Source organism: Peromyscus eremicus, chromosome 14 (genome assembly GCF_949786415.1).
Source record: "Peromyscus eremicus chromosome 14, PerEre_H2_v1, whole genome shotgun sequence".
Taxonomy (NCBI): Eukaryota; Metazoa; Chordata; class Mammalia; order Rodentia; family Cricetidae; genus Peromyscus; species Peromyscus eremicus.
Window position 1 is genome coordinate 75,415,631 of NC_081430.1, and position 24,564 is coordinate 75,440,194.

The window sequence follows — 24,564 nt, forward strand, 5'->3', positions numbered from 1 at the left end:
GGGTTTTTAAGGAACTTGCAGGGCTATAGAATTGGCTCAGTGGTTAAGGGTACTGGTTTCTCTTACAGAGGACCTGGGTTTGATTCCTAGCATCCACACAGCAGCTCACAATCATCTCTAACTTCAGTCCCAGGGGATCCAGTGCCCTCTTCTGACCTCTTTGGCCACCAGGCACACACGTGGTACACCTCTATACATGCAGGAAAAACACACACATCACATAATAAATTAACAAATCTGAAATAAAAATGAAGGACTTAGAAGAGTGTGCTGCAAGTAGATTATTCCCTGCTCCATGGAGCTCAAGCCATGGCATTCTGGGTCTCCAGTTAAGTTTATTCAAGTCATTGCTTGTTTGCCACTGTGTTTCATAGTCATGTGGCCAAGTAGTTTTCCTTGTTTTGTTTGCTTTGCTGTTTTTTGCATCATTATCACAAATGGCCTCAGCCCCCTTTTTTGAAGTAGTGAGATGGAAGTAAGTATTTTCAGACGATTATTTTTCCCATTGTGATTTTATTATTTATATGGTACTATGAATTCAGTGCCTAGATTTATACCTTAACCCCTGAGTTCCATGGGTTTTTGTATTCTTACCATTTAGATTGCTGCAGGTTCTTTTGATTCTTCATCCTGCCAGATACTAGTTTATGAAATAGTTGCTGGAGTTTCTTTCTGCTTTTAAATGGCAGCAATTATTGAACTTCAAACGGAAGGACAGGAAGGCTCACAGAGCCAAGCAGCCAATGATCTGTTTCTCAATTAAGTTAACTAAAGCTCTTGAAAAAAACGATCTGGGAAGCAGCACTATCATCTCTCCATTGCTAAGTCTGTATCATCTCATTATCAATAATATGTAATGGCAGCATTGTTAATAGCAGACTTAGATGTGTTCTCCAAATAATAAGTGATACTTATGGCTGAGTATCCTGATTAGAAATTGGCTAATATACAAAAGGCTATTATGGAGGCTGGAAAAGGATTTTGGAGATAAGGAATATAGTTATCTATCTAATAATAGGGAAAGATTGATAGCTTGTTAATGGCGTGTACATTTTAAGATTAAGTTTTTGATCATAGCTGTTGGAACCCAGTAACTTTGTTTTTTTTTCCCATTTTTTTTGGAAGGCTCAATAGTTGATGTTTCCACTCTTGAAAAGTTAAGTTTTACAGTTCTTCACATCAGATCTTTGTGTTTTATGTCATACACACACACACACACACACACACACACACACACACACACACAAATAAAGTTTATATTAAGGATCTAGGTGAAAGAATATACTTTATCTAGTAGCCATTCTTTTGCCTACCTCCATTTATTTGGAGGGAGGTTCCAAACTGAAGAATGACCTGCATATTAAAACTAATGATTTACCAAGGATTGTCTAATGCTAATCACTAATGATAAAGTGTATTCATTCATTATCAGTACAACCACATTATCAATCTAGTAACACTCTGAAGTAAGCAGAATTACAGTAGTCCTTCTTATCTGTTGTTTAGCTTTCTAGTCTCTTAGCCATTGTTCATCACCATCCAAAAATACTAAATGGAAAATTCCAGAAATAAACAATTACAAGCTTTAAATTGCACATTATTCCAAGTAGCACAGTGAGATCTCATACCATCTTGCCAGGATGTGAATCATTTCTTTGTGTATCCAATCCAATCTGCATATGCTAACACCAGTAAATCACTTAGTAGCTGTCCCTGTTACCAGGTGGACTATGGCAGTGTTGTGGTGCTTGTTTTCATGTAGTCCTTGCTGTACTTCATAACACCCATAAAGTGCAGTGGTAGAAATACTCATTTTTACTATGCAGAACTTATAAATTAAACATTATCATAGGTTTGTATGTATAGAAAGAAACGGTACTGTATATGGTTTTGAGCATCCACTGGGTGGCGGTCTTCAAATGTATCTCCAATGGATAAGGGAGAGTTACTCTAAACCTGTTTGTAGCTATTCTTAGACCTAGAGAAGTGAGGACACTGGATCTGTTACTTTCTTGTTACTGTGATCAAATACCTGACAAGAAACAACTTGGAAGACAGAAGGTTTGTTTTGGTTCTCAGTTTGAGAGCACAGCCTCATATGGCAGGCAGCTCAGGGTGGCAAGAGCATGAGGCAGCTGGTCACATGGTTTGCAGTCAGGAAGCGAGGAGATGCATGCAGGGGTTCCACTTGCCTTTTCCTTCTTGTTCAATCTGGGCCCCCACGGAGATGGTGCCGCCTGCATTCAGCTTTAGTCTTTAGTCAGTCAAGCCTTTTTGAAAATACCCTCACTGACTTACACAAGAGGTGTTATTCCATAATAATCCATTAGATATCAAACCTAATGAAACTGATAATGAAGAGTAACCATCACAGCAACATTAGACAAATTTCAGATCATTTTTCTTGTCTGTGATCCAGATTTACCCAGGACTAGACTTCTCAGAAATCTCCCTTAGTCAAGTTTATCTTAGTGTATGTTGAATCTTCACCTTCAGATGATTCTTGTATGAATTATAACTGTACTGGTCCTTGCGGGAAAATTTTGTTTTAGCATTTTGAATCAGAAATAAATAAAAACCTTCCTTATTATAGTTTCTTTGATGGCAAAATTGAGACAGACTAGACATCCGCCATTTTCACATAAAAGTTTTATGACTATGAAAAATAGAAAAATTACTTGGGAAAATGCAATAACACAAACATAGACAGTTTTTGAAATGAAGTTTTGACAGCCCTCATAGCTGCTGAATCTAAAGTCCACATTCTGTTCTAATGTACCTATTGTCATCAGGCATCTGTATTCTACCCTCATTTTGCTGGTACCTAACCTTGCTCAGGCTTACGTATGCTGAGCCTCGCTGTAGCCTTATATGAAGCTATCATGCTCACTTCCAACTATGAGATAGATTTCTTGATACTTTAGTGATAAAAGCAAAGAGCAAAATTTCCAGCTTTAGGATTTATAGGGAGTATGGCTCAGGGTGTGGAATCCCTGAAAAATCAAGAGTTTCTGCAGAATGCGTTTTTAATCATCATAATTCCCAGTAATGGGCCATAACTTTCTGATTTGATTAGCGTCAGATCTTTAACACAGAAAACTATATCTTGTAGGAATGCAACTTCCAGACATCATTGAGTTGGTAAAGAAAGAATACCAGTTTAACTTTGTTTCCTGTCATAACTGAATTATTTATGTAGTCTCTGATAGGGAGAAGGGGGTATGGGATTTAAAAATCAGACTTAATCTAAGACCGAGAGTAAATTGGGTATTCTGACTGATTCTTGTGCCTTATTTATTTTTATACTAACATGTTGATTGTGGTTGTTAATGAAATTCTTGCAATGCTTCAATATATGTATACATTGTACAGTGACTAAGTTTAGTCCCCCTTTATATTTATCCTACCCCCACTTTCTTAATCTCTAGCTATCACTATTTTATATTAAAGATGACTTTAAAAAAACCTTCACATATGAAAGAGAAATGTGGTACTTGCCTTTCTGAATCCATCATATTTCACTTAGCATGGTGTGTTCCAGTTCCATCCATCTTGGTGAGATTGACAGGATTTCAGTCTTCTTTATGGCTGAACACTATTCAGTTGAAACTTAATCTCAAAAACTGGCTGTTTCTGTTCTATGTATTTTCTCTTGAGTTTTTTTTTTCTACTTTTATAGTCCTAAAACTTTTGTGAAAGAGCTTGTGTGTGTGTGTGTGTGTGTGTGTGTGTGTGTGTGTGTGTGTGTGTAGGGGTGTCTAATCTGTCTCAATTATGCCACCACGGAAAAAATAACAAGGAAGGTTTTTTTATTTCTTATTGTGCTGGCTAGTTTTATGTCAGCTTGACACAAGCTAGAGTCATCTGACACAAGGGAATATCAACTGATATAATGCCTCCATAGGGTATTTTCTTAATTAGTGGTTGATGGAAGAGGGCCGAACCCATTGTAGGTGGTGCCACCCCTGGGCTAGTGATCCTGGGTGCTATAAGAAGAAAGCAGGCTGAGCAAGCCAGTAAGCAGCAGTCCTTCATGGCCTCTGCATCAGCCCCTGCCTCCAGGTTCCTGTCTCCAGGTTCCTTTCCAGTTTGAGTTCCCGCCTTAGCTTCTCTTAATGGACTGTGACTTGGGATATGTAAGACAATAAACCCTTTCCTCTCCCAAGTTGCTTTGGCCATGGTCTTTCATCAGCAATAGAAACTCTAAGACACTTGTTTATCCTCTTATTTAAGAGTGGACATCTAGGTCATTCTACTTCCCAGTTACTGTGACTAATGCAGCAATAAACATATTTCATTGACATGCTGATTATATTTCTTTCAGATACCAGATATGTATTTAGAAGTGAGATAGCTGAATCATATGATTGAATTAATCTACATCCCTACCAACAGTGTCTGAGAGTTCTTTTTTCTTTAAATCCTTTGTGTGCGTGTGTGACTATCCTATTAACTGGTTGAAATGATTACCACATTGTAGTTTTATTGGCATTTTCCTGTGTCAAATGATACCGAGCACTTTCTTTTTTACGTTTGGTCATCTAGTTGCTTGATCATTCTGACTCCTACACAGATTGGGATGGAATGAATTGCTGAGACTTAGTACTTAATATGACTTGGATTAAAAATAAGCTGCTCTTTTAATTTACCAGTTCATTAAGAAATGTAGATCTCTGCTTCCATTTTTGATGGTACAGGAATTTCTTGATTTCTAAGACCTGAATCTAGAAACCATAGTTAGGTGTAGAGGCTTATACCCATAATCCCAGCATTCTAGAGACTGATACAAGAAAATCACAAGTTTGATGCTAGACTGGACTATATTGCAGGAGCCTATGTTAAGACAAAAAGAGGAGAGAGCCTAAGACACAACAAGTTTTATATTTTAAAGACTTTCTTTCAAATTAAGCTTAATATGTTTTCCCTCCACTTGAAGCTATGAATGTCAGTAAAACTTAGAGCTTTTTGTCCTCATCTGTATATGTGCATGTGTGTTCACATATTTATTTTAATTATAAAGCTACACATAGCGTGTTGGGCTTCCTTTTTTCCTCCAGTAGGCATTTGCTAATAGATTGGGTTTTTATTTCATTGTGCTTTATCTCCAGCAGTAATACTGCTATTTAACACGGAGATTTGCAGTACGTTTTGTGACCATTACTACCTGATGAGTAGGAGGTAATGAGTGGATGTTGTGATGCCTATGAAGTATAAAGAACTATGAGTGAATTGTGATGATAGAAGTTTATAAAACTGAGATAATATTATAAATTTCCAACTGAGCATTACAGCACAATTATAGTTAAAGATGTCTGTGCTTCTCGGGTAAAATCATTATGCCATGTGGTCAGTATGTTAAGCAGGTTTGCATTACCACAGTGAAATATCTGAAAGAATCAGTTTCATAAAGAGAAGAGACTTGTTTGCAGGCTTGGTGGTGTTCTGGCTTAGTTACAGCAGAAGCCCTCCCAGCATCATGGGAGACATGTGTGGAAGAGCTTTCAGGCCAAACAGATAGACAGGGAGAGAGGGAGGGAGGGAGAAAGGCAGGCCAAGTCCATGGCAGAGTGAAGGTGGGGGTTGGGGGAGGAGGGGATGAATACAAATGATGTAACATAGCCTCTTTTGAGGGTGCTCCTCACTCAAGAATCCTAGGACCTCCTTCAAGATAACCCCTTCCTGTTCTGCCACCTCTCAGTGCTGCTACCCTGGAGATTAAGACTTTAATCACCATGGGCCCTTGGGGACACTCAGAGAACACTCAAGCCCTAGAAAGTCTTTTAACTTAGTAACTATAAAAGACTATTGTAGCTATACAGTATTCCAGATGGAATTGCCTATGACAACTTTCCTCTACAAAGGTAACAGAGGATGATGCTTCCTTTGGCAGTAGGCATATGAAAACTGGAATGATACAGAGATTCCCATGGCCTCTGCACAAGGGTAACATGAAAATTTATGAAGCATTGCATACTTCAAAAAAAGAGAAAGAAAGAAAGAAAGAAAGAAAGAAAGAAAGGAAGAAAGAAAGAAAGAAAGAAAAAAACATGTTCACACAACCTAAAATCTTAGTACTTGTTCCTTTAAAAGAAGGAATTTGCTAATCCTTGATTATTTAAGACATTTTTTAAGATTTGTGTCAAGTTTTTCCTCTAATCTTTTCCCACTCACTCAGAGTGGAATATTAAGAGGGCCGTGAAATGATAAGAGTGAGGATGCAATTGTACTATTCAAATACCAATACCATGTCTACTGAATTGCAGTCTTTGAACTTTTTTTTTCTTTTTTTGGGGGGTGCGGTGGGGTGGGGGAACAGTGTAGCTGGTTGGCCTGTGGGGAAAAGTTGTATATCTTTTCATCAGATTCTATAGGAATCAATCGTGGATCATAGAAACTTAATTTTTAAATTTCATAGTCTTTGTTGAAAATAAAAGATAAATCATCATACACCTGAGTATCAATATTTCTGAAGAATTTGGCTCCCTTATAGTTTTGTGTAATCCATTGAAACAGTACAAATAAATGGACCTCTAATGTTGCTTGTTTTCGCAGGTCTATCATGACAGATCTATACTACCTCAGTCAAACAGATGGAGCAGGTGATTGGCGGGAAAAAGAGGCCAAAGATCTGACAGAGCTGGTCCAGCGGAGAATAACGTATCTCCAGGTAAGGTTAGGTTAGGTTAAGAAATAAACTTTTGAGTAGAAACAAACAAACAAACAAAAATAATAAAATAAAAAGTGAATGTGGTGATGTATTGTGTTCCCCAATATACTGTGTCTCCCAATAAAGTAAAACTTGACTGGAAATCAGAAGAAAAAGCCAGCCATTATAAGTAAACACAAAAGTCATGCAATGTTAGCACACACCTTTAATCCTATCACTTGGGATGCAGGGATCTGTCTGGACCTATATGAGTTCAAGGCCACACTGGAAACAGAGCCAGGCATGGTGGCACACGCCTTAAATTCCAACACTAGTTAACCATGGAGGTCTGGAGGTCTGTACAGACAGACAGAATGCAACAGAGCTGGGCAGGAGGAGGAAGTGATGTAGCTGGACAGAGAGAGCAAATCAGATGGCAGAACAGCAAGACATATAGGCGTGGGTAGACAGGAAGTAACTAATGATTTTGGAAGCTGCGGAGTTGGTGAGGTGAGGTTAGCATGTGGCTGTTCCTATTCCTCTGATCTCTCTCTCAGGTTTTCACCCCTATATCTGGTTCTGAGGTTTTTTTTTTTTTTTATTTATAAGACCATTTAGAAATTCATCTACAAGTGAAAATTAAAGTTTGCTTTTTAAAAGTCTTTCAAGTGCTTTTAAAAAAATTAACTACTTATTTTACATATTTATTCAGAGAGACAGTATTTTATGCCTCAGGAATGTAACAGTGGCTAAAACATGGTCCCTGCCTAGCCTAAAAAGAGTTACTTGTTCACATATACACAAACTATACTATTAAGAGCATACTGTATTTTGTTGGAAATGCTTATTGGCATTTTGAAGGAGACATTTAGGGATAGTTTATGGAGGATATATTATCTGAGCCTAACTGTGAAGGTGGTCAAGTCTGATTTCTACATCCAGAAATGGAGACAAAGGATAAGCTAGCTGAAGAGTATGTTGTGAGCAGTGGACCATAGCAGGGAAAAAGTAATACAGGATTCCAAATGTGACCTGAACTCTTTAGTTTGTCTTGAGTATTACGTTGTATGAAAAAGAGGGATGGAAAGTATGCTGCAAAGAGAATTGAGAGCTGGATTATAGAGGGTGAACTCTATGGTATATGAACATTAAATGATTACCGAAAGATATTTATTTTATAGATGTCATTTTGACAAGAAATAAATACTGATCAGCCTTTTAAGGACCTTTTACGTCTTCTTTTTTGTGTGTTCTTTTTAAGTTCTTACTTATATGCATATATATATATATATATATATATATATATATATATATATATATATAACCTTCGATATTTGTAAGGAAGAACTTTTGAATTTTATTTTATTATTAATATTCATTAGACACTTCCTGGTTTTGCTTTTACTACACCCTAGTTTTGTTTGTTCGTCCCCTGAGTGCTAGGAATTGAACCCAGGGCCCTGGGCACGGTACACTAGTGACAACCTAGTTTTAAAAGAGCTTTATACATAAAAGACACAAAGAAGGATAGAATCTAAACATAGTAGTGCGGTTGAGCTATATTAGTATTTAAAGAGACTAGAATCGGCCAGAGCATTTAGGACAAAGATTGTCGTGCAGGCAGGAAGAATTGAGAGCTGTTGAGTTTGCCTTGGAAGGAGAGACAAACTTGGAGAGTGGGGAAAAAATAGAATTAGTGGACCTTTCTAAGTGATTGAAAGAGCCTAAATGTTGGGGGATGGAAGCATCTTTAACTGGCAATAAAAAATAAGAGAGAAAATTCTTTTGAGGAAAAAATAGTGAATTAATAGAGATATTTAAAAACGAGTAAGAAGTGTTTTAAGTTGAAATAGCCATAAAATGTCCTCCACTCAATCTTTTTCCAATTCTATGCTAGCATAGTTTCCACATGCAAGAACTGTTTTTCCTTTACCTTAGAAGCAAAAGGGCAGTCCTTGACATGCTTCGTGTATTTTAAGGCATCTGTTTTCATACAGGTAAATGGGGGTGATCAAGTGTTTAGGGGTCATTAAAATCCAACTTGATGTTGGCATGTTCTCTTGGTCTCATACTCCCGTGACCATTCATTAGAGGAGTCTGCAGAATGAGAACCACTTTACCTCCTGCAAGGAAGAGGTAATTATCTCCTATCAACTAGGTCTTCATTCAGTGAACTGTGAACAGCTGGTGGTACAGAACCATCATCTCGTTTATTAATAAAATGGAAATAACAATGGTTTGTAAGCTTCCACATACTCATTAAACTTTCAGCCACTGTATTTAAACTATGATCTGGTCACAGCACCTCACACTGTAACAAGTACCTGACATCTGCTTTACTTTCTGTTTCTCTTTTAAAATTTACTCCTTGGGTCACATTGTATGGATCAGTATTTCGTTACTTTTAATTATGAGTCACACTACACTTGTGGTACACCATTTACTTATTATTTGCCATTTGAGGGACATTTAGTTGCCTCCAATTTGAGGCTATTATGAATAAACTCTTTTGAACATCTGTATACAAATGTTTACAAGGACTTCTGCTTTCATTCTTTTTACCTGAGAGTAGAATATATGTTTAATTTCTTGGTTTTTGTTGTTGCTGTTGTTTTGTTAGTTTGTTGTTTTTTGTTTTGTTCTTCAGATTGAGAAAACTTTATCAGGTTTTTCACTCATTCTTCCTTTTGCCGTGCATTCCAAACTGACAGTCACAGAAGTGGACGCATTCATAAAACTACTCCATTTGCTTTCCATAATAATTCAGATGCTCATGGATTTGATATTTTTCCAATTAATAGATAAAATATCTGATAGTCATAATTTCAGCTTCATAATCCTTATTGAAAATCTAATTTATTATCTCTCTTCTGGTTCTCAGTGGAGATAATGTGATACAGGAAACAATGAGATATTTACCCCTGGCACAATTCTGAGAATTCTAACCTTTGCTTCTGATGTATCTGAATATTCTAAAACAACTATTCTAGTACTGAAAATGTTGTATTAATGTGTTTTTCTTTTTTTTAATTGAAAATAGTTTTTGTTTCATATAATATATCCTGGTTATGGCTTCCAGTTCCTCCCCAACTCTCTCCCATCTGGATTCACCCTCTTTCTGTCTCTCATTAGAAAACAGGCATCTAAGGGATCATAATAAAATAAGATAGGACAAGTGCGTCAGAATAGGGCAAAACAAACAGAAGGAAGAGAGCCCAGCAAGAAGCACTCAAAGCATGTAGATGCTGAGACTCACTCACTAACTCAGGAATCCCATAAAAACACAAAACCTAAAGCCAGCATACATATGCAAAAGAGAAAGAACCACAAAGGAAAGGAAAAGTCCTGGCAGGACATTGTGAAACAAGGAACCTGCAGAGATGCCCTTGGGTTGGTTTTCTCTGGATCTTCTACTGCTAGACATGCAGCCTACCCTTGAGGGTAGTTTGTTTCCCCAGTGTGACTCCCTTGGAGAAAACTAAAATTTCATTTACAAGTGGTTATTGGAGATTGCTTCTGGGTTAGGGATGGGGGCAGGTGTCCATTTCCTTTTTCAGCTCTAGGACCCCATCTGGTACACTGATTAGAGAAATGGGTAAACCATTTACATTCTCTTTTCCGTGTGTGTGTGTGTGTGTGTGTGTGTGTGTGTGTGTGTGTGTGTGTGCTCGCGCGCATGTTTGTGTGGGTGCATGTGTTTAGCAGTGCACATGCACTTGGGACAGGCAGGGGACAACATCAGGTGTCACTTCTCAGGTGCTTACCACCATTCTGTTTTGTTTTGTCTGAGATGCACCACCATGCCCAGATTTTTTTCACATGAGTGCCAAAGGTCAGACTCAGGTCCACATGCTAGCGAGGCAAGCCAACTGAGCTATCTTCCCAACCCCCTCATTCCTTCTTTAATGAAGGACCTGTTCAAATCTTTTGGTTAACTTTTAGTTGGGATATTTGTTTTCTTATGATTGAGTTATTGAGGCTCTTTATTCTAGATTTGAGTTTATTAGGAATCCTGGAAATCTTTTCTTCCAGTCTGTAACTTACCTATTTCTTTCTTTCTTTCTTTCTTTTTTTTTTTTAAGATTTAAAATGTTTTCTGTGTAGGTGTTTGCCTGCATTGTATGTGTATGCACCATGTGCATGCCTAGTGCCTGCAGTCCAGAAAGGGGTGTCAGATCACCGAGCAAGCCAGTTACAGGCAGTTGTCAGTTGCCATGTGGGTGTTGGGAACTGTACCTGGGTCCTCTGGAAGAGCAGCTAGTGCTCTTAACCATCTCTCTAGCATCCATTTATTTTCTTATCACTGTCTTTTGAAAAGCAAAGGTTTGTAGGCTAATGAAATCCTATTGTATTTATAGTTCGCACTTAGGAAACTTTCGCTAAAGGTAAGGTGGCTAAATGTTTTTTTCCTGTTTTCTTCTAGATTTATTTATTTGCCTATTTTTTATTTATTTTGCTGGCACTAGGGATTGAATTCAGGGCTTTGTACATGCCAGGCAAGCACTCTAAAATGAAACCATTGCCTCTCCAGTTCTAGTTTTATAATTGAGCTCATACATTTAGGTCTGTGATCCATTTGGAGTTATGATACGAAGCAATAATTCAGATTCATTTTCTTGCTTATTTGAGCCATTGTTGAAAGACTTGCCTTTTCCCATTCCTGTATGGCTTTTGTTGAAACCCAGGTAGAATAGCCATGTCTCTTCTGTCGTTACCACACCATCGTGGTTACAGTATCTTTGCAGCAAGTATTAAACTTGGATAGTCTGGTTTCTCCAACCTTGTTCTTCTTTTCAAAATATTGTTATAAATCCTTTGCATTTTTGTTTATATTTTACAATAAGCATATCTTAGTATTGTAAGTATGTAAAAATACAGTTGAATTTTATATATTGATATTATATTTTGCAGTTTTGCCAAAACTGCTTATTAGATCAAGAAATTTTTTTGCAGATTTTATCAGACTTTCTACATATGTTACTCTGTCATTTGCTTTGTTTCTTCATTTTTAATCTTGGTGACATTTGCCAATAATCACTTTATAATTCTTAATTTTGAATAGTATATTTATACTTTAGGCAAGGTTTACAGTAAACTGTAAATTTAGTTCTTTCATTCAAAGTTCTTGCCAAAGTGATTTCACAGTTTAGGCATTTTTGACAAGAATGTAAATATTTCTTGAAATATTTGCTGGGATTGAAGGAACTTTTCTGAATTTGTGACACTGTGCTATCCATAGCTTACTATGTGTTGTCATTTTGTTTATATATGCTCTCACCGTCTTCATTGGCACTAATAAAGGGCTTTATGTAATTATTACTAAGCTACAGAATTGCATATGAGACCCTTAACATCTGGATCCTAGAAGCGTAATAGCTGGTAGTATGGCAGTTGTTACTCCCTACCCACTTCCTCTTGGTAACATTACACCTAGCAAATATCTTATTCTTTTAACTCAGTTAAATATGAGTTGAACTGCAATTAGAATTCTTCCATTTTTGCTGTATTTGTTCAACATCTTATTATAAAAGTTTTCCAGAAGGTAGAAGTGATGCTGTAATTCCAAAATCAAGTAAGCCATAAATATGGTTTAGTGATAAATCATAAAATCATACTATCACATGTCCTTGTGATCACTCAAAGCAGAATAATCATTGTACTGCAATGCTGAAAAGATTTTAACTTAAATTAACATTTGAACCAAGACCCTTAACGAGATGGCAGAAACATTCATTGTGAATCCATACAATGTGACTGCTTACTACAATAGAAAATGAAAATAGAAAGTGAGTTTTATCATACCAAGAAGCAGGAAAATCTCAATTTAAGTGATGAATGATAATCAGTAGACACCACACAGAGGCTGCCCAGGTGCTGGAATGTCTGACAAAGGTTTTACACCAGCCGTGATACTACCAATTCCAGAGGCAATGAGAGCCTTCAAACAAGTGAGAAAAGAGACAGCTCCAGCAGAGAAATCGACGTAGAAGGAAGAACTAACCAGAAATGTAAGGGAGAAAAGCACAGTGACTTCAGTGGGCTCCGTGTTGCAGAAGTGACAAAGGAAAGAACTGGGCGCTGGGGGGGTAATGCAGGAGAGATGCAGCCACCGAGCAGCAGAGAGAGAAGACTAAAGGAAAGGGAGTGACTCTTAAGGACAATTGGAATGGGAACAAGACATCTTTATATTTTCATCCTTGAAATCCCGTTAGAAGAACTAATTTCTAACCAGTCCTATTCAATATCAATAATAAAATATCTCATCTACAACTTACTACTCTATTAAAGAGAATAAGATGTCACAGAGAAGAAAATCTTTACAAGTCAATATCAAACCAAGGTCCTGTATATAGTGTGTATTGCAGTAGTAAGGAACAGTCTCCTTGGAAAACAGGCACCAGTTTTCAACAGACAACTTTATGTGAGTTCTATAGATGAGAAGTAAGCCCAGGAAGTGGCTGTTGAGCGGCTGTTAAGGAAATGCAACTTAAAGACATGAAGAGAAAACACCTGTCAGGATGGATAAAGGGGGAAAACAAACTACCAAGTGTGTGAAGTAACCAGCTCTCATACATTGCTTATGGGAATGTAAAATAGTGCAACTATCATAGGAAACAGTTTGGCAGTTTCCTATACTAGTTATATATATATACCTCTACCATATCTTCTAGTATCACATTCCTTGGTTTTGTTTTTTATAGAAAAATTAATACCCGTGTCCACACAGAAACTTACACATTCATTCTCATAATAACTTAATTTTTAATAGGCTCAAACAAAACAATCCAAATGTCACTCACCTAGTGGGTAAGTAAACTATGGTACAGTGGGAGCAACACAATAGAATACTACTCAGTAGCAAAATGAAATGAATCAATTCAACTTGAATGGGTCTCAAAAGCATCTCACTGAATGATGAAAAGCCATTCTCAAAGGCTAGATACTATTGTTACTTTTACAATGCTTTCAGAATGGTGAAAGTATAGGGACTAGTCAGTGCTTTCCAGGGATTAATGTTTGGGGAATGTGACTCTGATGGATTAACAGGGTCTGGAGAGGTGGCTGTTCAGTTAGGAGTAGTCACTGCTGTGACAAAGGACCTGGAGTAGGTTCCCAGCACCCACAGGGCAGCTCAACCTCTGTAACTTCAGTTCAAGGGGATCTCTTCTGGCCTCTGCAGGCACCAGGCATGGACATGGTGCACATGCATACATGCACTCATAAAATGAAAATAAATCTTCAAAGAGGTAGCACTAGAGGTTTGTTTTGATGGAACGGTTAGTAAGTATCCTGATTCTGGTAATAGTTACACAAGTCAGTACATAATATAATATCTGAGTACATGTGAAAACTTAAAATATGGGACTAATGAGATGTCTCAGGTGATAAAAGAGGCTGCCACCAAGCCTGACTATCTAAGTTCAATAATTGGGGCCCACAGAGTGGAAGGAGAGAGCTGACTGCCATAGGTTGCCCTCTGACCTCCATATGTGCGTTGTGACACACATATGGAGGTCAGAGGGCAACCTCTTTAAATAATAAATAAATAATATAAAAAATATATATATACAGAGCCTGCAATTTAGTTAATAGTATTATGTCTGTTTTCTGGTTTTGAAAATTTACTGTTGTTGAATAATAGGTTCTCCTTGGGGGAAAATTTGTAGAAGGTACACAGTAACTTTTTGTAATTTATTGTGGGTTAAATTGTTTAAACACTCAATGTTTTGAAGAGTAAAGAGAGCAAAATGAGGGCCTGGAGGGATGGCTCAGTGGGTAAGGGCACTGGCTGCTACTCTTCCAGAGGATACAGGTTCAATTCCCAGCACCCACATAGCAGTTCACAATGGTCTATACCTCCAGTTCTCAGACACTGCACACAAATGGTGCATACACAAAAATAAGTAAATATTCTTATATTTAAAAAAGAATGTGAAATGAATTAGAGTAGTATTAATCAGGTGAAGGTAGTCTGAGAAAGTGCTCTTAAGTGCTTCACCCCTTTAAAAAACAAAACAAAACAAGACTTGGGGGTTCCAGAGAAATTTATTCTCAAGTAGCAATGGATTCTCAGTCTGTATGGAACTGCATGAAGACATGAAGTAGAGGAAGTCAGATCTGACATCTGATTTATTTTATTATTGATGGTTTGATTTTCAAAATAGTAAGTAGGTAGGTGGTATAATACCAATACTACCCAGAAGAATGAGACATGGTGGAGCAGAAACATTAGTAAAACAGTAACTTATTCTCATTTATTTAAAGCAAAACACAGGGACCTAGGGAGATAGCTCAGTCACTAAAGCGTCTGCTATACAAGCATGAGGACATGGGTTGACTCTAGAACTCACCTAAAAAAGCCTAAGTGTGGTGGTGCGTACAGAAATAGGTGATTTCACAGGCTCACTGTTCAGTCCAGCTCACCTTGATGGGCTCCAGGCCAACAAGAGACCATGTTTCCTTCTGGCTTCTATATGTACCAACACACACAAACATGCATACACCCAGACATACAAGCGAGGGAGAGAGGGATGGAGGGGAGGGCGAATAATACTGCAGCAGCCTTTGCACAGGAAGGAGGTAGCAGACAGTTGCCTTGTGCTGTTCGTCTTTTTTGTCCTACCTGTGGTAGGGCTAACTAATGGGCTAGCTTTCACTCCTCTACCCCCTCCACTCTTTGCCTTTCTTCTTTTTCTGCCTCCCCCAACACCCCAGTACCTGCCACGTCATTCTTGTAGTCTTGATTTTGAGGTAAGAAAGTCTAATGAAGCACCATAAGTGAAAAGATAGAGGACCTTCCTGAAGTTCTATCTTAGTTTCTAAGCATGCTGTTTTTATCTTCACCACGTTAGCTGAGAATCAGATTGTAAACTTAAAGAGAAGTTAAGGTGCTTAAAGAATCAACTTGTGCATTTTTATAAAAGATCAGCAGGAGCTGATAGATGTTCCTTCTCTGTCTTTGGAAGGAGTTTTGCTTGCATCATATACTTGAATGGGATATTAGGCTGGATTTGTCTGACTAACTGTAGCCTTTTCTTGTGGCCCTTACGGTGGTAGGAAATAAGACTGTCCTGGTGTACAGGTCTCCTGAGTCGGAGGCAGCGTCTTTGTAGAGGTGCTTGGAATAGCTAGAGATGGCAGAACTCTCTCCTAGATCCACAGTGAAAGAAATGTTTCTCCTTTGTTTCTGGTAGATCTGTAGGGTTTCACTTTTTTAAAATTGGTTTAAAATATTCTATAGAGATATGTAGGCAAAGAGCGAAGTCTTTAAAAATATATTTAAAATAAGCCATTTGCTGCTCTACTTAACAAGGTAAGCTCTTTTATACTGGACAGTAACTGTCTTTGCTGCAGTGTGCTAGGTAGTCTACCCAGCTGAGAACTGTGTATGTTAGTAGCTTTTCTCCATTAAGTTTCCACACTGAAACTTTATAGAATGCCCACAGGGAAAGGAATTTCCTGAAGCACTTGGTGGCCGGCTTGGGCCTGAGCTACTGCAGTGCACTTACTACTTGCAACAAATTGCTCTTCACTGCACGGGTGGAAAGGACACCTCCAGACCATCTTGACTTGGCTGGGGAAATATTCTTTCCAGTCTTGGCTTTTAAAAATGAGAATACTCTAACTTTCACTTTCATGCTTATTAACTCTGTCCAGAGTCTTCACTTTAATTACCAGCATGCAGTACTTCAGTTCTCTTAGTTGCTTCGTTACCTTTTCTGCATTGGTTTTGAAAATGATTTTAGAGAAATGAAATTAGATTGTTTCCAGTACAATGCAGTGCTTTTACTACAGTATTAATGAATCTTTTCTTTATTACCAACACAAAGCTAGATATTCCAAATCTTTTTAATCAAACAAATTAAAAAACTGTTTATAGTCTTGTGATTAGAGAATACAAAGAGCACAATAAAATTTAACTTACCTGGTTTCTTTTACCAAGCTTTCTTCATTAGAAAGAGGAGCTGTCTGTGGCTTAACACCTCCCAATGGAAGGAAGGTTCTTAAGAGGGAGGTGAAAGATTCCCCTGGGATTCTGATTCTTAATTATTAACGTCTAAGAGTAGCCAGCTAGGTGCTCTGGGCCTGCGTTTCTTGCTACCTCTTGAATTGAAGACAACTTGGGGTAAAGTAGATTGAGAAACTGAAATTCATAATTCATAGGCCTTGCCACCTATGGATTTGGTTTTGTGATTGTGAACATCTCTTTTATCTCTCAGATTTAGTTGAGCTAATGGTTACTGAGTGTTTCCTCCTTAAGATGTGTGGGGATGTTACGTCCGTTTATATTGACTGCATGTTTTTGTTTGTTGCTTATTTAGCCATTTTTCATAATTTTTGGTCAGTTGCTAAAAAAAAAAGTGAGAAATTTCATTGCGAGTAGAATCTGTACTTCAAAGAGTTTTTATTTATGTATATATGGAGGAAATCTTAAGTAGCAAAAATCAGTGATTTAGGTGAAATGTTAGCTCAGTGATAAAGAACATGCTTGACATGCACAGGGCTCTGGGCTTAGTCCCAGCATCTCCAAATTGTACTTATACAGAGTCAAAGAGTATCCCTCAGATTATGTGAGTAAATAAGAGCGTATTTAAATTAATTTGGGGTATATACTATCTCATTTAGCCTCCTAGTATCTCTGTAGTGAAAGATGGATTGACAAGGAGAGGTTAAGAATTGAGATTATTTTGTCTCATTTTTAAATTACCAAATTGAAGCAAAACCATGCATTTGAATTCATAGCAAAGCTTTCACTGGAACAAAACACATCTCTAAGCCTCTTCCTCCAAAGCTCTTTCATTAGGGTAATTGTCTGGAACTTATATTTACATTAATCTTGTCATTCTGAAATTTGGACAATTTTCTTCATTGTAAAGAACTGACACTTACATGTCTATTGATGAATCTTACTTTAAGAAAACCACATACAGCCGGCCTTGTCAGCAAAGGCCTGGAGCCCCAGAGTCCCAGCTACTGGGAAGCTGAAGCGGCAGGCCTGCCTGGGGGGCCAGCCTAAGCAATTTAGTGAGCCTTTGTCTCAAAATAAAAAACAACTAGGAGGCAATGACAGGAGGATGCTTTCCTGGTCTACAGAGTAAATTCCGAGCCAACCAGAGCTAATAGTGAAATTCTGTTTTCAAACCAATGGCAGCAACAACAAAAAACCCCAAACAACAGCAAAACCCCAAGAAAGAAAAACCACAAACTAAATAGATGAAAAGTAAAAGAACGCTGAGAATACAAGTAGTAGAGTGCTTTCCTAATATCAAGAGATCCTAGGTTCACTCCCCCAATACCTTACACATACACACACACACGTGAACAAAGTACAAGGATGTTTGTGTGTGTATATATATATGTATGCACATATATGTGTATATATGGAAATGGCATGAATTATAGCTCATTTTAATTTTGTTTTTACAGTAATTCTATAGCGTTGAATAATTTTAAGTGTATTTCCTATAAAGTTTCTATCAGGATGAATTCCTGTCAATCTGATTTGTAACTTGTTTTTAAAAGCAAAACTTCCTTTCCATTTACTTTTGTATTTCATAAATATAGTAACCCATATCTTTAAAGCCTTAACATATTAATAATTGTATTTTTATTCAGAATCCTTTCAGTCCAGCTGAAAATGAGTTTTAGTTTCTAATTCTTGATTTACCACAATATCAGGATATTCAGATTGTTTATTACTAAGTTGTAGGTATGTTTTCTTATTCTGTTAGATACCTCATTGTTGTAGAATATTATTTTAAGGTGCATTACTTTTGTTTATGTTATATTTGTTTAAATCTGTGAAGCTGTGTTACTGTGCCTGTCTAACACACCTGATGGTCTAATAAAGAACTGAACAGCCAATAGCGAGGCAGGAGAAAAGATGGGCAGGGCTGGCAGGCAGAGAGAATATATAGAGGGAAAAATCTGGGAGGAGAAGTTGAAGGAAGTTGAAGGAACAAGAGAGGAAGGAGAAGAACATCAGAGTCCAGCCACCCACAGAGTAGGAGTAAGAGTAAGATTTATAGAAGTAAGAGAATGGGAAAGGTTAAGAAAAGCTGGCAAGAAACAGACCAAGCTAAGGCCGGGCATTTATAAGTAAGAATAAGCCTCTGTGTGTAATTTATTTGGGAGCTGGGTGGCAGGCCCCCTAAAAGAGCCAAAAAACAAATAACAGCACCTTGTCCAAGGTTCATTGCATATATTAAATGCTTAATATCTATAAAATAAGTTTTGATTGGTTAGTTTGTGACACTGAAGACAGAAGAATACTGACATGAAGGAGACTTTCTCCTGTGGGCCTTACTGGGACATTCTCAATTTATATCCCCTCATCTTTTACTCACACATAAAATATTTTATAGTGAGCTTACTTCTGCTGGATACACCATAATCTTCTGTATGAGTTGTAGCAGGTGAAGGAAATTTTATAAAAGGAAAGGAATGATTGATAAGAATCACAATATAGAGCAATCACATACCTGTGGTCTTACATAGTTGGTAGAGATTTATGTAGAAGACATGCTTTGAGTACACCACATGCAATTGCAGAACATGTTTTTATCATCAGACAAAACTACGTGATGAAGTGTTAGCGTGTGGAACAGAGCTTCTTCAGTAACAAGGCCTGTCTCTGTCTTCTAGTCCTCAGTAGACACACCTTCAAGACGGTCACAGCCAGATACTAGAAAGCCAGGATCAGTGGGGACTGAGAAAGGCTACTTGGGGATTAATTTGAAGGTTACAGAGCATGAATTTTTACCCGTTTGTAGCTGGCTGTAAATCTATAAATAACAACACTTGTTATTCTAACAACAGTGAGTGATAAACAGTTCTGATTAGTGAATTCCTGTGAAGTTCTTTCCCATTCCAGTAAATCTTAGTTAGTCTCAGATTTGTCACTTGTTTTCAAAAGAATCTGTCCTTCTTTATTAGCTGAGAAACACCTACTTGTTTTTTCTAGATCTTTATTCTGGTGAACCTGATCTTGTGCTATAAACACAAAGATCTTTGCTGTTTTTTTCTTTTCTTCTGCACTTTGTGGATCTTTTATGAGTAACGTCCTTTGAATTTTCTGTACTTGTAAATATTAGTATTTTGGCAAACCCAAAAGTTGTGCGGTGGCTTTCCTTAGTTTCACTCACAGTCGTCATTCCAGCCACTCTGTTTCTCTTGCCGTTCTCTGCCTTGGAGTTGAAAAAAAAAATGAGTGCATTTCTTCAATAAACCTAGCACACAGTTCTTGTTAGATGTAGATGGCACTGTTCTTTTAAGTAAAAGCTTCAGGGTCCACACTAACAGATGTATGATTGGCTAATTTTTTTCTCTCATATTTGTTCCTTAAGACAAAAAAAAAGACTTAGGTAAAATGTAGTGATAGAAGAAACAGAGTGTGGTATCTAAGAACATTCTGTGCTGTCTCTGGAATACTCACTACATTTGAAATGCCTCAGAGAGTAATCAAAACATAGATGTGGGACATTTTCTTTTCTTTTTTTATTGATGTGATTTTTAGAGTTATGCAAGTTCTGGGGGTTGGTTTTTTTTTTGTTGTTGTTGTTGTTTTGTTTTGTTTTTTGAGACAGGGTTTCTCTGAGTAGCTTTGGCGCCTTTCCTGGAAATCACTCTGTAGCCCAGGCTGGCCTCGAACTCATAGAGATCCACCTGCTTCTGCCTCCCAAGTGCTGAGATTAAAGGTGTTCGCCACCACCGTCTGGTTTCAAGTTCTGTATTTTTTTAAAAAAAAAATTTATTTATTATTTATACAGTGTTCTGCCTGCACGCTGGAAAAGGGAACCAGATTTCATTGTAGATGGTTGTGAGCCACCATGTGGTTGCTGGGAATTGAACTCAGGACCTCTGGAAGAGCAGCCAGTGCTCTTAACCTCGGGGCCACATCTCCAGCCCCCTCAAGTTCTGTGTTTTTAATGAGTCATTAAAAAAATTCTGACAAATAATCTACTCCCCTGAGAAAATGCTGAGTCAGCAATAATGCTTCACCCCCACTTTGAAAGTGTCCTTCCCAGGATCCTTGTAGCTAAAGTACACGCTACCCAGCAGCCTGCTTCCTCTTGCAGTGTACTCAGTAACCTGCTTTCTTCCCCCGGCCGTATGTGTGTGCGTGTGTGTATGTGTTTGTGTGTGTATGTGTGTGTGCGTGTATGTGTGTGTGTGTGTGTGTGTGTGTGTGTGTGTGTGCATGTGTGTGTTTACTGCATGACAACGTATAGGATTCAGTTCTCTTCTTCTGCTGTGAGTCTGGTTGTCAAGCTTAGTGACAAGTGCCCTTCCTTACTTACCTGTCACACCAGCTCCTCTGTGCCCCTTGTTTCTTGATGGAAGCGTAGTTTTGTCTGTAGCATTCAGAATTCTGGGAATGACTGAACACATAAGTTACGGCCTTTCCTTTCAGCTGCCGTGAATTTTGTCGAAGAATGTTGGCTCGGAGTGCTGACGTGCTGCTGCAGTGACAGGTCACTCCTTCCACCGTGATCTCAGCATTTGCAACATGTTCTGAGTATAGAAAATTAGAGATGATTTTTAATTTAACTGCTTAATTTCACATTGATTTAGTGCTATTTCCAAAGTAATTCTTTTTCTCTGCCATCTCCCTAAATATGCACACCAAATTTTTATTGAATTTTTTTATTGGATACTATCCATAAGGCTTGATTCTTTATTTAAATAAGAAATCTGCTGAACCAGCTTTGGCTAATTGTGTCATTTTTCAATACCTGTGACCAAAATGGGGGAGTTCTTATATATACTTCTTCTATCTTTATCTCCTTTGTTTCACTGGCAGAATCCCAAGGACTGCAGCAAAGCCAGGAAGCTGGTGTGTAACATCAACAAAGGCTGTGGCTATGGCTGTCAACTTCATCATGTGGTTTACTGCTTCATGATTGCGTATGGCACCCAGCGAACACTCATCTTGGAATCTCAGAATTGGCGCTATGCCACTGGGGGATGGGAGACTGTGTTTAGACCTGTCAGTGAGACATGCACAGACAGGTCTGGCCTCTCCACTGGACACTGGTCAGGTAAGGAGCTTGTACACCAGGACAGATCACTGGTAAGGTCAGATTAGCAGATTTCTAGGGACAGTTGTAGAGGCTATAATCACCTTTTCTCTTGATTCATAAATGCTATGCATTATGCATAGAAAATTTAGAGCAGTATTTTATTTTTAAAGGATTGTATACCCATGTGTAGTGGCACATTCCTACAATTCCAGTGCTTGGAAAATCTGAGATGAGAGAATTATGAGTTCAAGGCCAGTCTGGGCTACATGGCAAAAATCTGTATCTAAAATAAATAAATGAAAATTATTTAATAGTTTATTTCACTTTGATGTTCATTTTTATCTTGACTTAGTGATTTCACTCTTGTTTTTTTCGAGGAGTACAATTTAATATTTTAATAAGGATGGTGTAACTCATTTGTAAGGTGATGTTATTGAATTTATTTTACTCTTCATAATTATTTCATAAAGTCAACCTAAGAATCTCAAACATTAGCATGCTTGGAAGACTTGTTAAAATGATGGGTTCCGATGCAGGCTGTCAGGAGTGGGGCCCAAGAATTTTCATTTCTAAGAAAATTTCTGTATCTTGAGACCAAGGTTTGAGAATCATTGAGATAGACTGCTGCTAACTGCTGCTAACTGTCTTCATTTTACAGTGGAGGACAGTGAAATATTATTCGCTTATATAATTTTAATTTTAATCACGAAACATTTGGTGGTGGGTAGGTTGAACTATGGCCTCTTCCAGGCTTTCCCAAGTGATTAAAAAAATAATAAAAAGATAACATTTTCCCTTCTCATCAATAAAGTGATATTAAAAGGACTAGATTTTAGACAGAAGGTCTTAGTGGTAGTTCAGTGCTCTTTTTCTACAATCAAGACTTTAAGTTAGGCTACCATTATTAAAAATCCTGGCTTTTCCATCTTGTAATCTTGGGTAAGTTATAGAACCTAAGATGTAGTTTATTTACCAGTAAAAGGAGAGAACAGCTTACCCCACTGCATTGCTTGTAACACTAGATAAGGCATATGTTGAAATGCACTTACTTTGGAACTTCATGTAAAAGCTGAAGTAATTGCAAACTACTATTATTTGCTTTTTTCAAAAAAGTAAATGTAAGAGTACCTGTAATGTGGCAGGTATTTATCATAAAAGCTGAGTGTTGCCAGATATGGTGGTCATGCCTTTAATCCCAGCACTCATGAGGTGGAAGGAGGTAGATCGCTGAGTTTGATGCTAGCTTAGTCTGCATAGCAAACTCAGGCCAGCCAAGGTTGCACAGTGAGACTGTGCCTTAAAGGGGGAAAAGACAATGCAGTGTTTTTGAACTCACATCTTTTGGGACATCAAACTTATTTTAAAGCTGAGATGTTTCCATAGCATCATTCATCTTGTGGCTGAGCAACACTTTCTCACAAGTTACAGCACTAGATGTAGTTTAATGGTATAATGGTCATTACACTATTGGCTGAGTGAGTGATTAATTTTCCATTATCTTTTGGGTTTAACACTTAACTCTTTACATAGAAGTGTCATGAAATTTAATTGGGTAATTTCTTTAAAATACTTGTGAGTTTTGTGTAAAAGATTCCATGTAGAGTAATAGTAACACATTGCTTATAAAAATTATTAATGATATATGATATATATGTATTTTTAGAGAAACTAAAACATTTCATAGAAGTAGAGGAGACAGCATAAATTCTAATAAGCTCCTTGATATTAATCCATTGGTTTTAAAAATATCTGTTGTCGTGACTTATACTAAGAATCCTGGATATTTTCCCCCTTTGGCTCCACTTCTGTGAAATTGTTATTGTTCAGAGACATTTTTCTTGATGTGCCTATGGCTGCAATTTAATGATTGCTATTTGTATGCATCATTAGTGCAGGAATTAGTGAGCATATCTGATCATTTCAAGCTTCATCCTACCTTGTAGATTGACTTCTATTTCCCTTGCATTATTTTATAGTTATAAAACCCTATCCTGGACTAGGAAGCTGGTTTATCATATAAGAGCACTTGCTGTGCAAGCATGAGGATCTGAGTTCAAATTCGAGAACCCATATAGAAAGCTGGGTTGTACACATCTGTAACCCCAGTGCTATAGTGGGGGGGGGAGCGGCAGATGGCAGGAACAGGAGGATCACTGGGATCTGAGGCCACTAGCCTAGCGCCATGATCAGTGGGAGACCCTGCCTTAAAGGAATAAGGTGAAGAGTGTTAGCAGAACACAAACACCCAACATTTTCCTCTGGCCTTCTTGCACATGAGCACATGCACCCATTCACTCATGTGTTTGTACACCACACATGTTCCCCCCCCAAACCTTTTATAATAAGTAATTTTGTTATGTGAAGGGAGATAGATAGTAGAGTATGCATCTAATTAAAAATCATCAAAACCCTCCCATCACCTGCACACATCATGTATATTCTTAATAGTGGTGTTGTGTTCTAAAGTGGTGGGGAATAAAGACAGTTAATTTGTTTTACTATGAGATAGCACCTAAAGTAACTACATATAGTAGACCCTCTGATTCGTCCACACAGATCTTAGGAATTTTGCCTTTTTATTTAATGCTTTGAAATAACTCTTGGCAATTACTAATTATTTTTAAACTATAGTATCTGTTTTAGGCTATGTATGATAACTAGCTTCCAAAATTTTTTGTAGTTATCATAAATACCCTTGAATAAATGATATAGTGATATAAATTCCAATAATTTAAACAGTCTCTGCAATTTCTTTTTTTCCTTTAAAAATTTCCTTATTTTATATTTTTTAACAAAAAAATACTGGGATTATCATTTAAATTATTTTGTCTCTATGTCTTATTCCTATTGCCATAGTGAATTGAACCGAGGTATTAACTTAATACATTGAATTGG

The 24,564-nt window shown here is 37.5% G+C and overlaps 1 protein-coding gene and 1 pseudogene across 2 annotated transcripts in view; both read left to right on the plus strand.

Annotated features, from left to right (window-relative positions):
* The window catches only part of Fut8 (fucosyltransferase 8), a 215,861-nt gene that overhangs the window by 144,418 nt on the left and 46,879 nt on the right, over positions 1 to 24,564 (plus strand). For both annotated transcript variants that reach the window (XM_059279485.1, XM_059279484.1), the window contains exons 6-7: positions 6,553 to 6,667; positions 21,450 to 21,687. In XM_059279485.1, the coding sequence (XP_059135468.1) occupies positions 6,553 to 6,667; positions 21,450 to 21,687 (353 nt within the window). The remainder of the gene's footprint in view (positions 1 to 6,552; positions 6,668 to 21,449; positions 21,688 to 24,564) is intronic.
* On the plus strand, positions 5,878 to 5,978 carry LOC131924719 (U6 spliceosomal RNA; annotated as a pseudogene).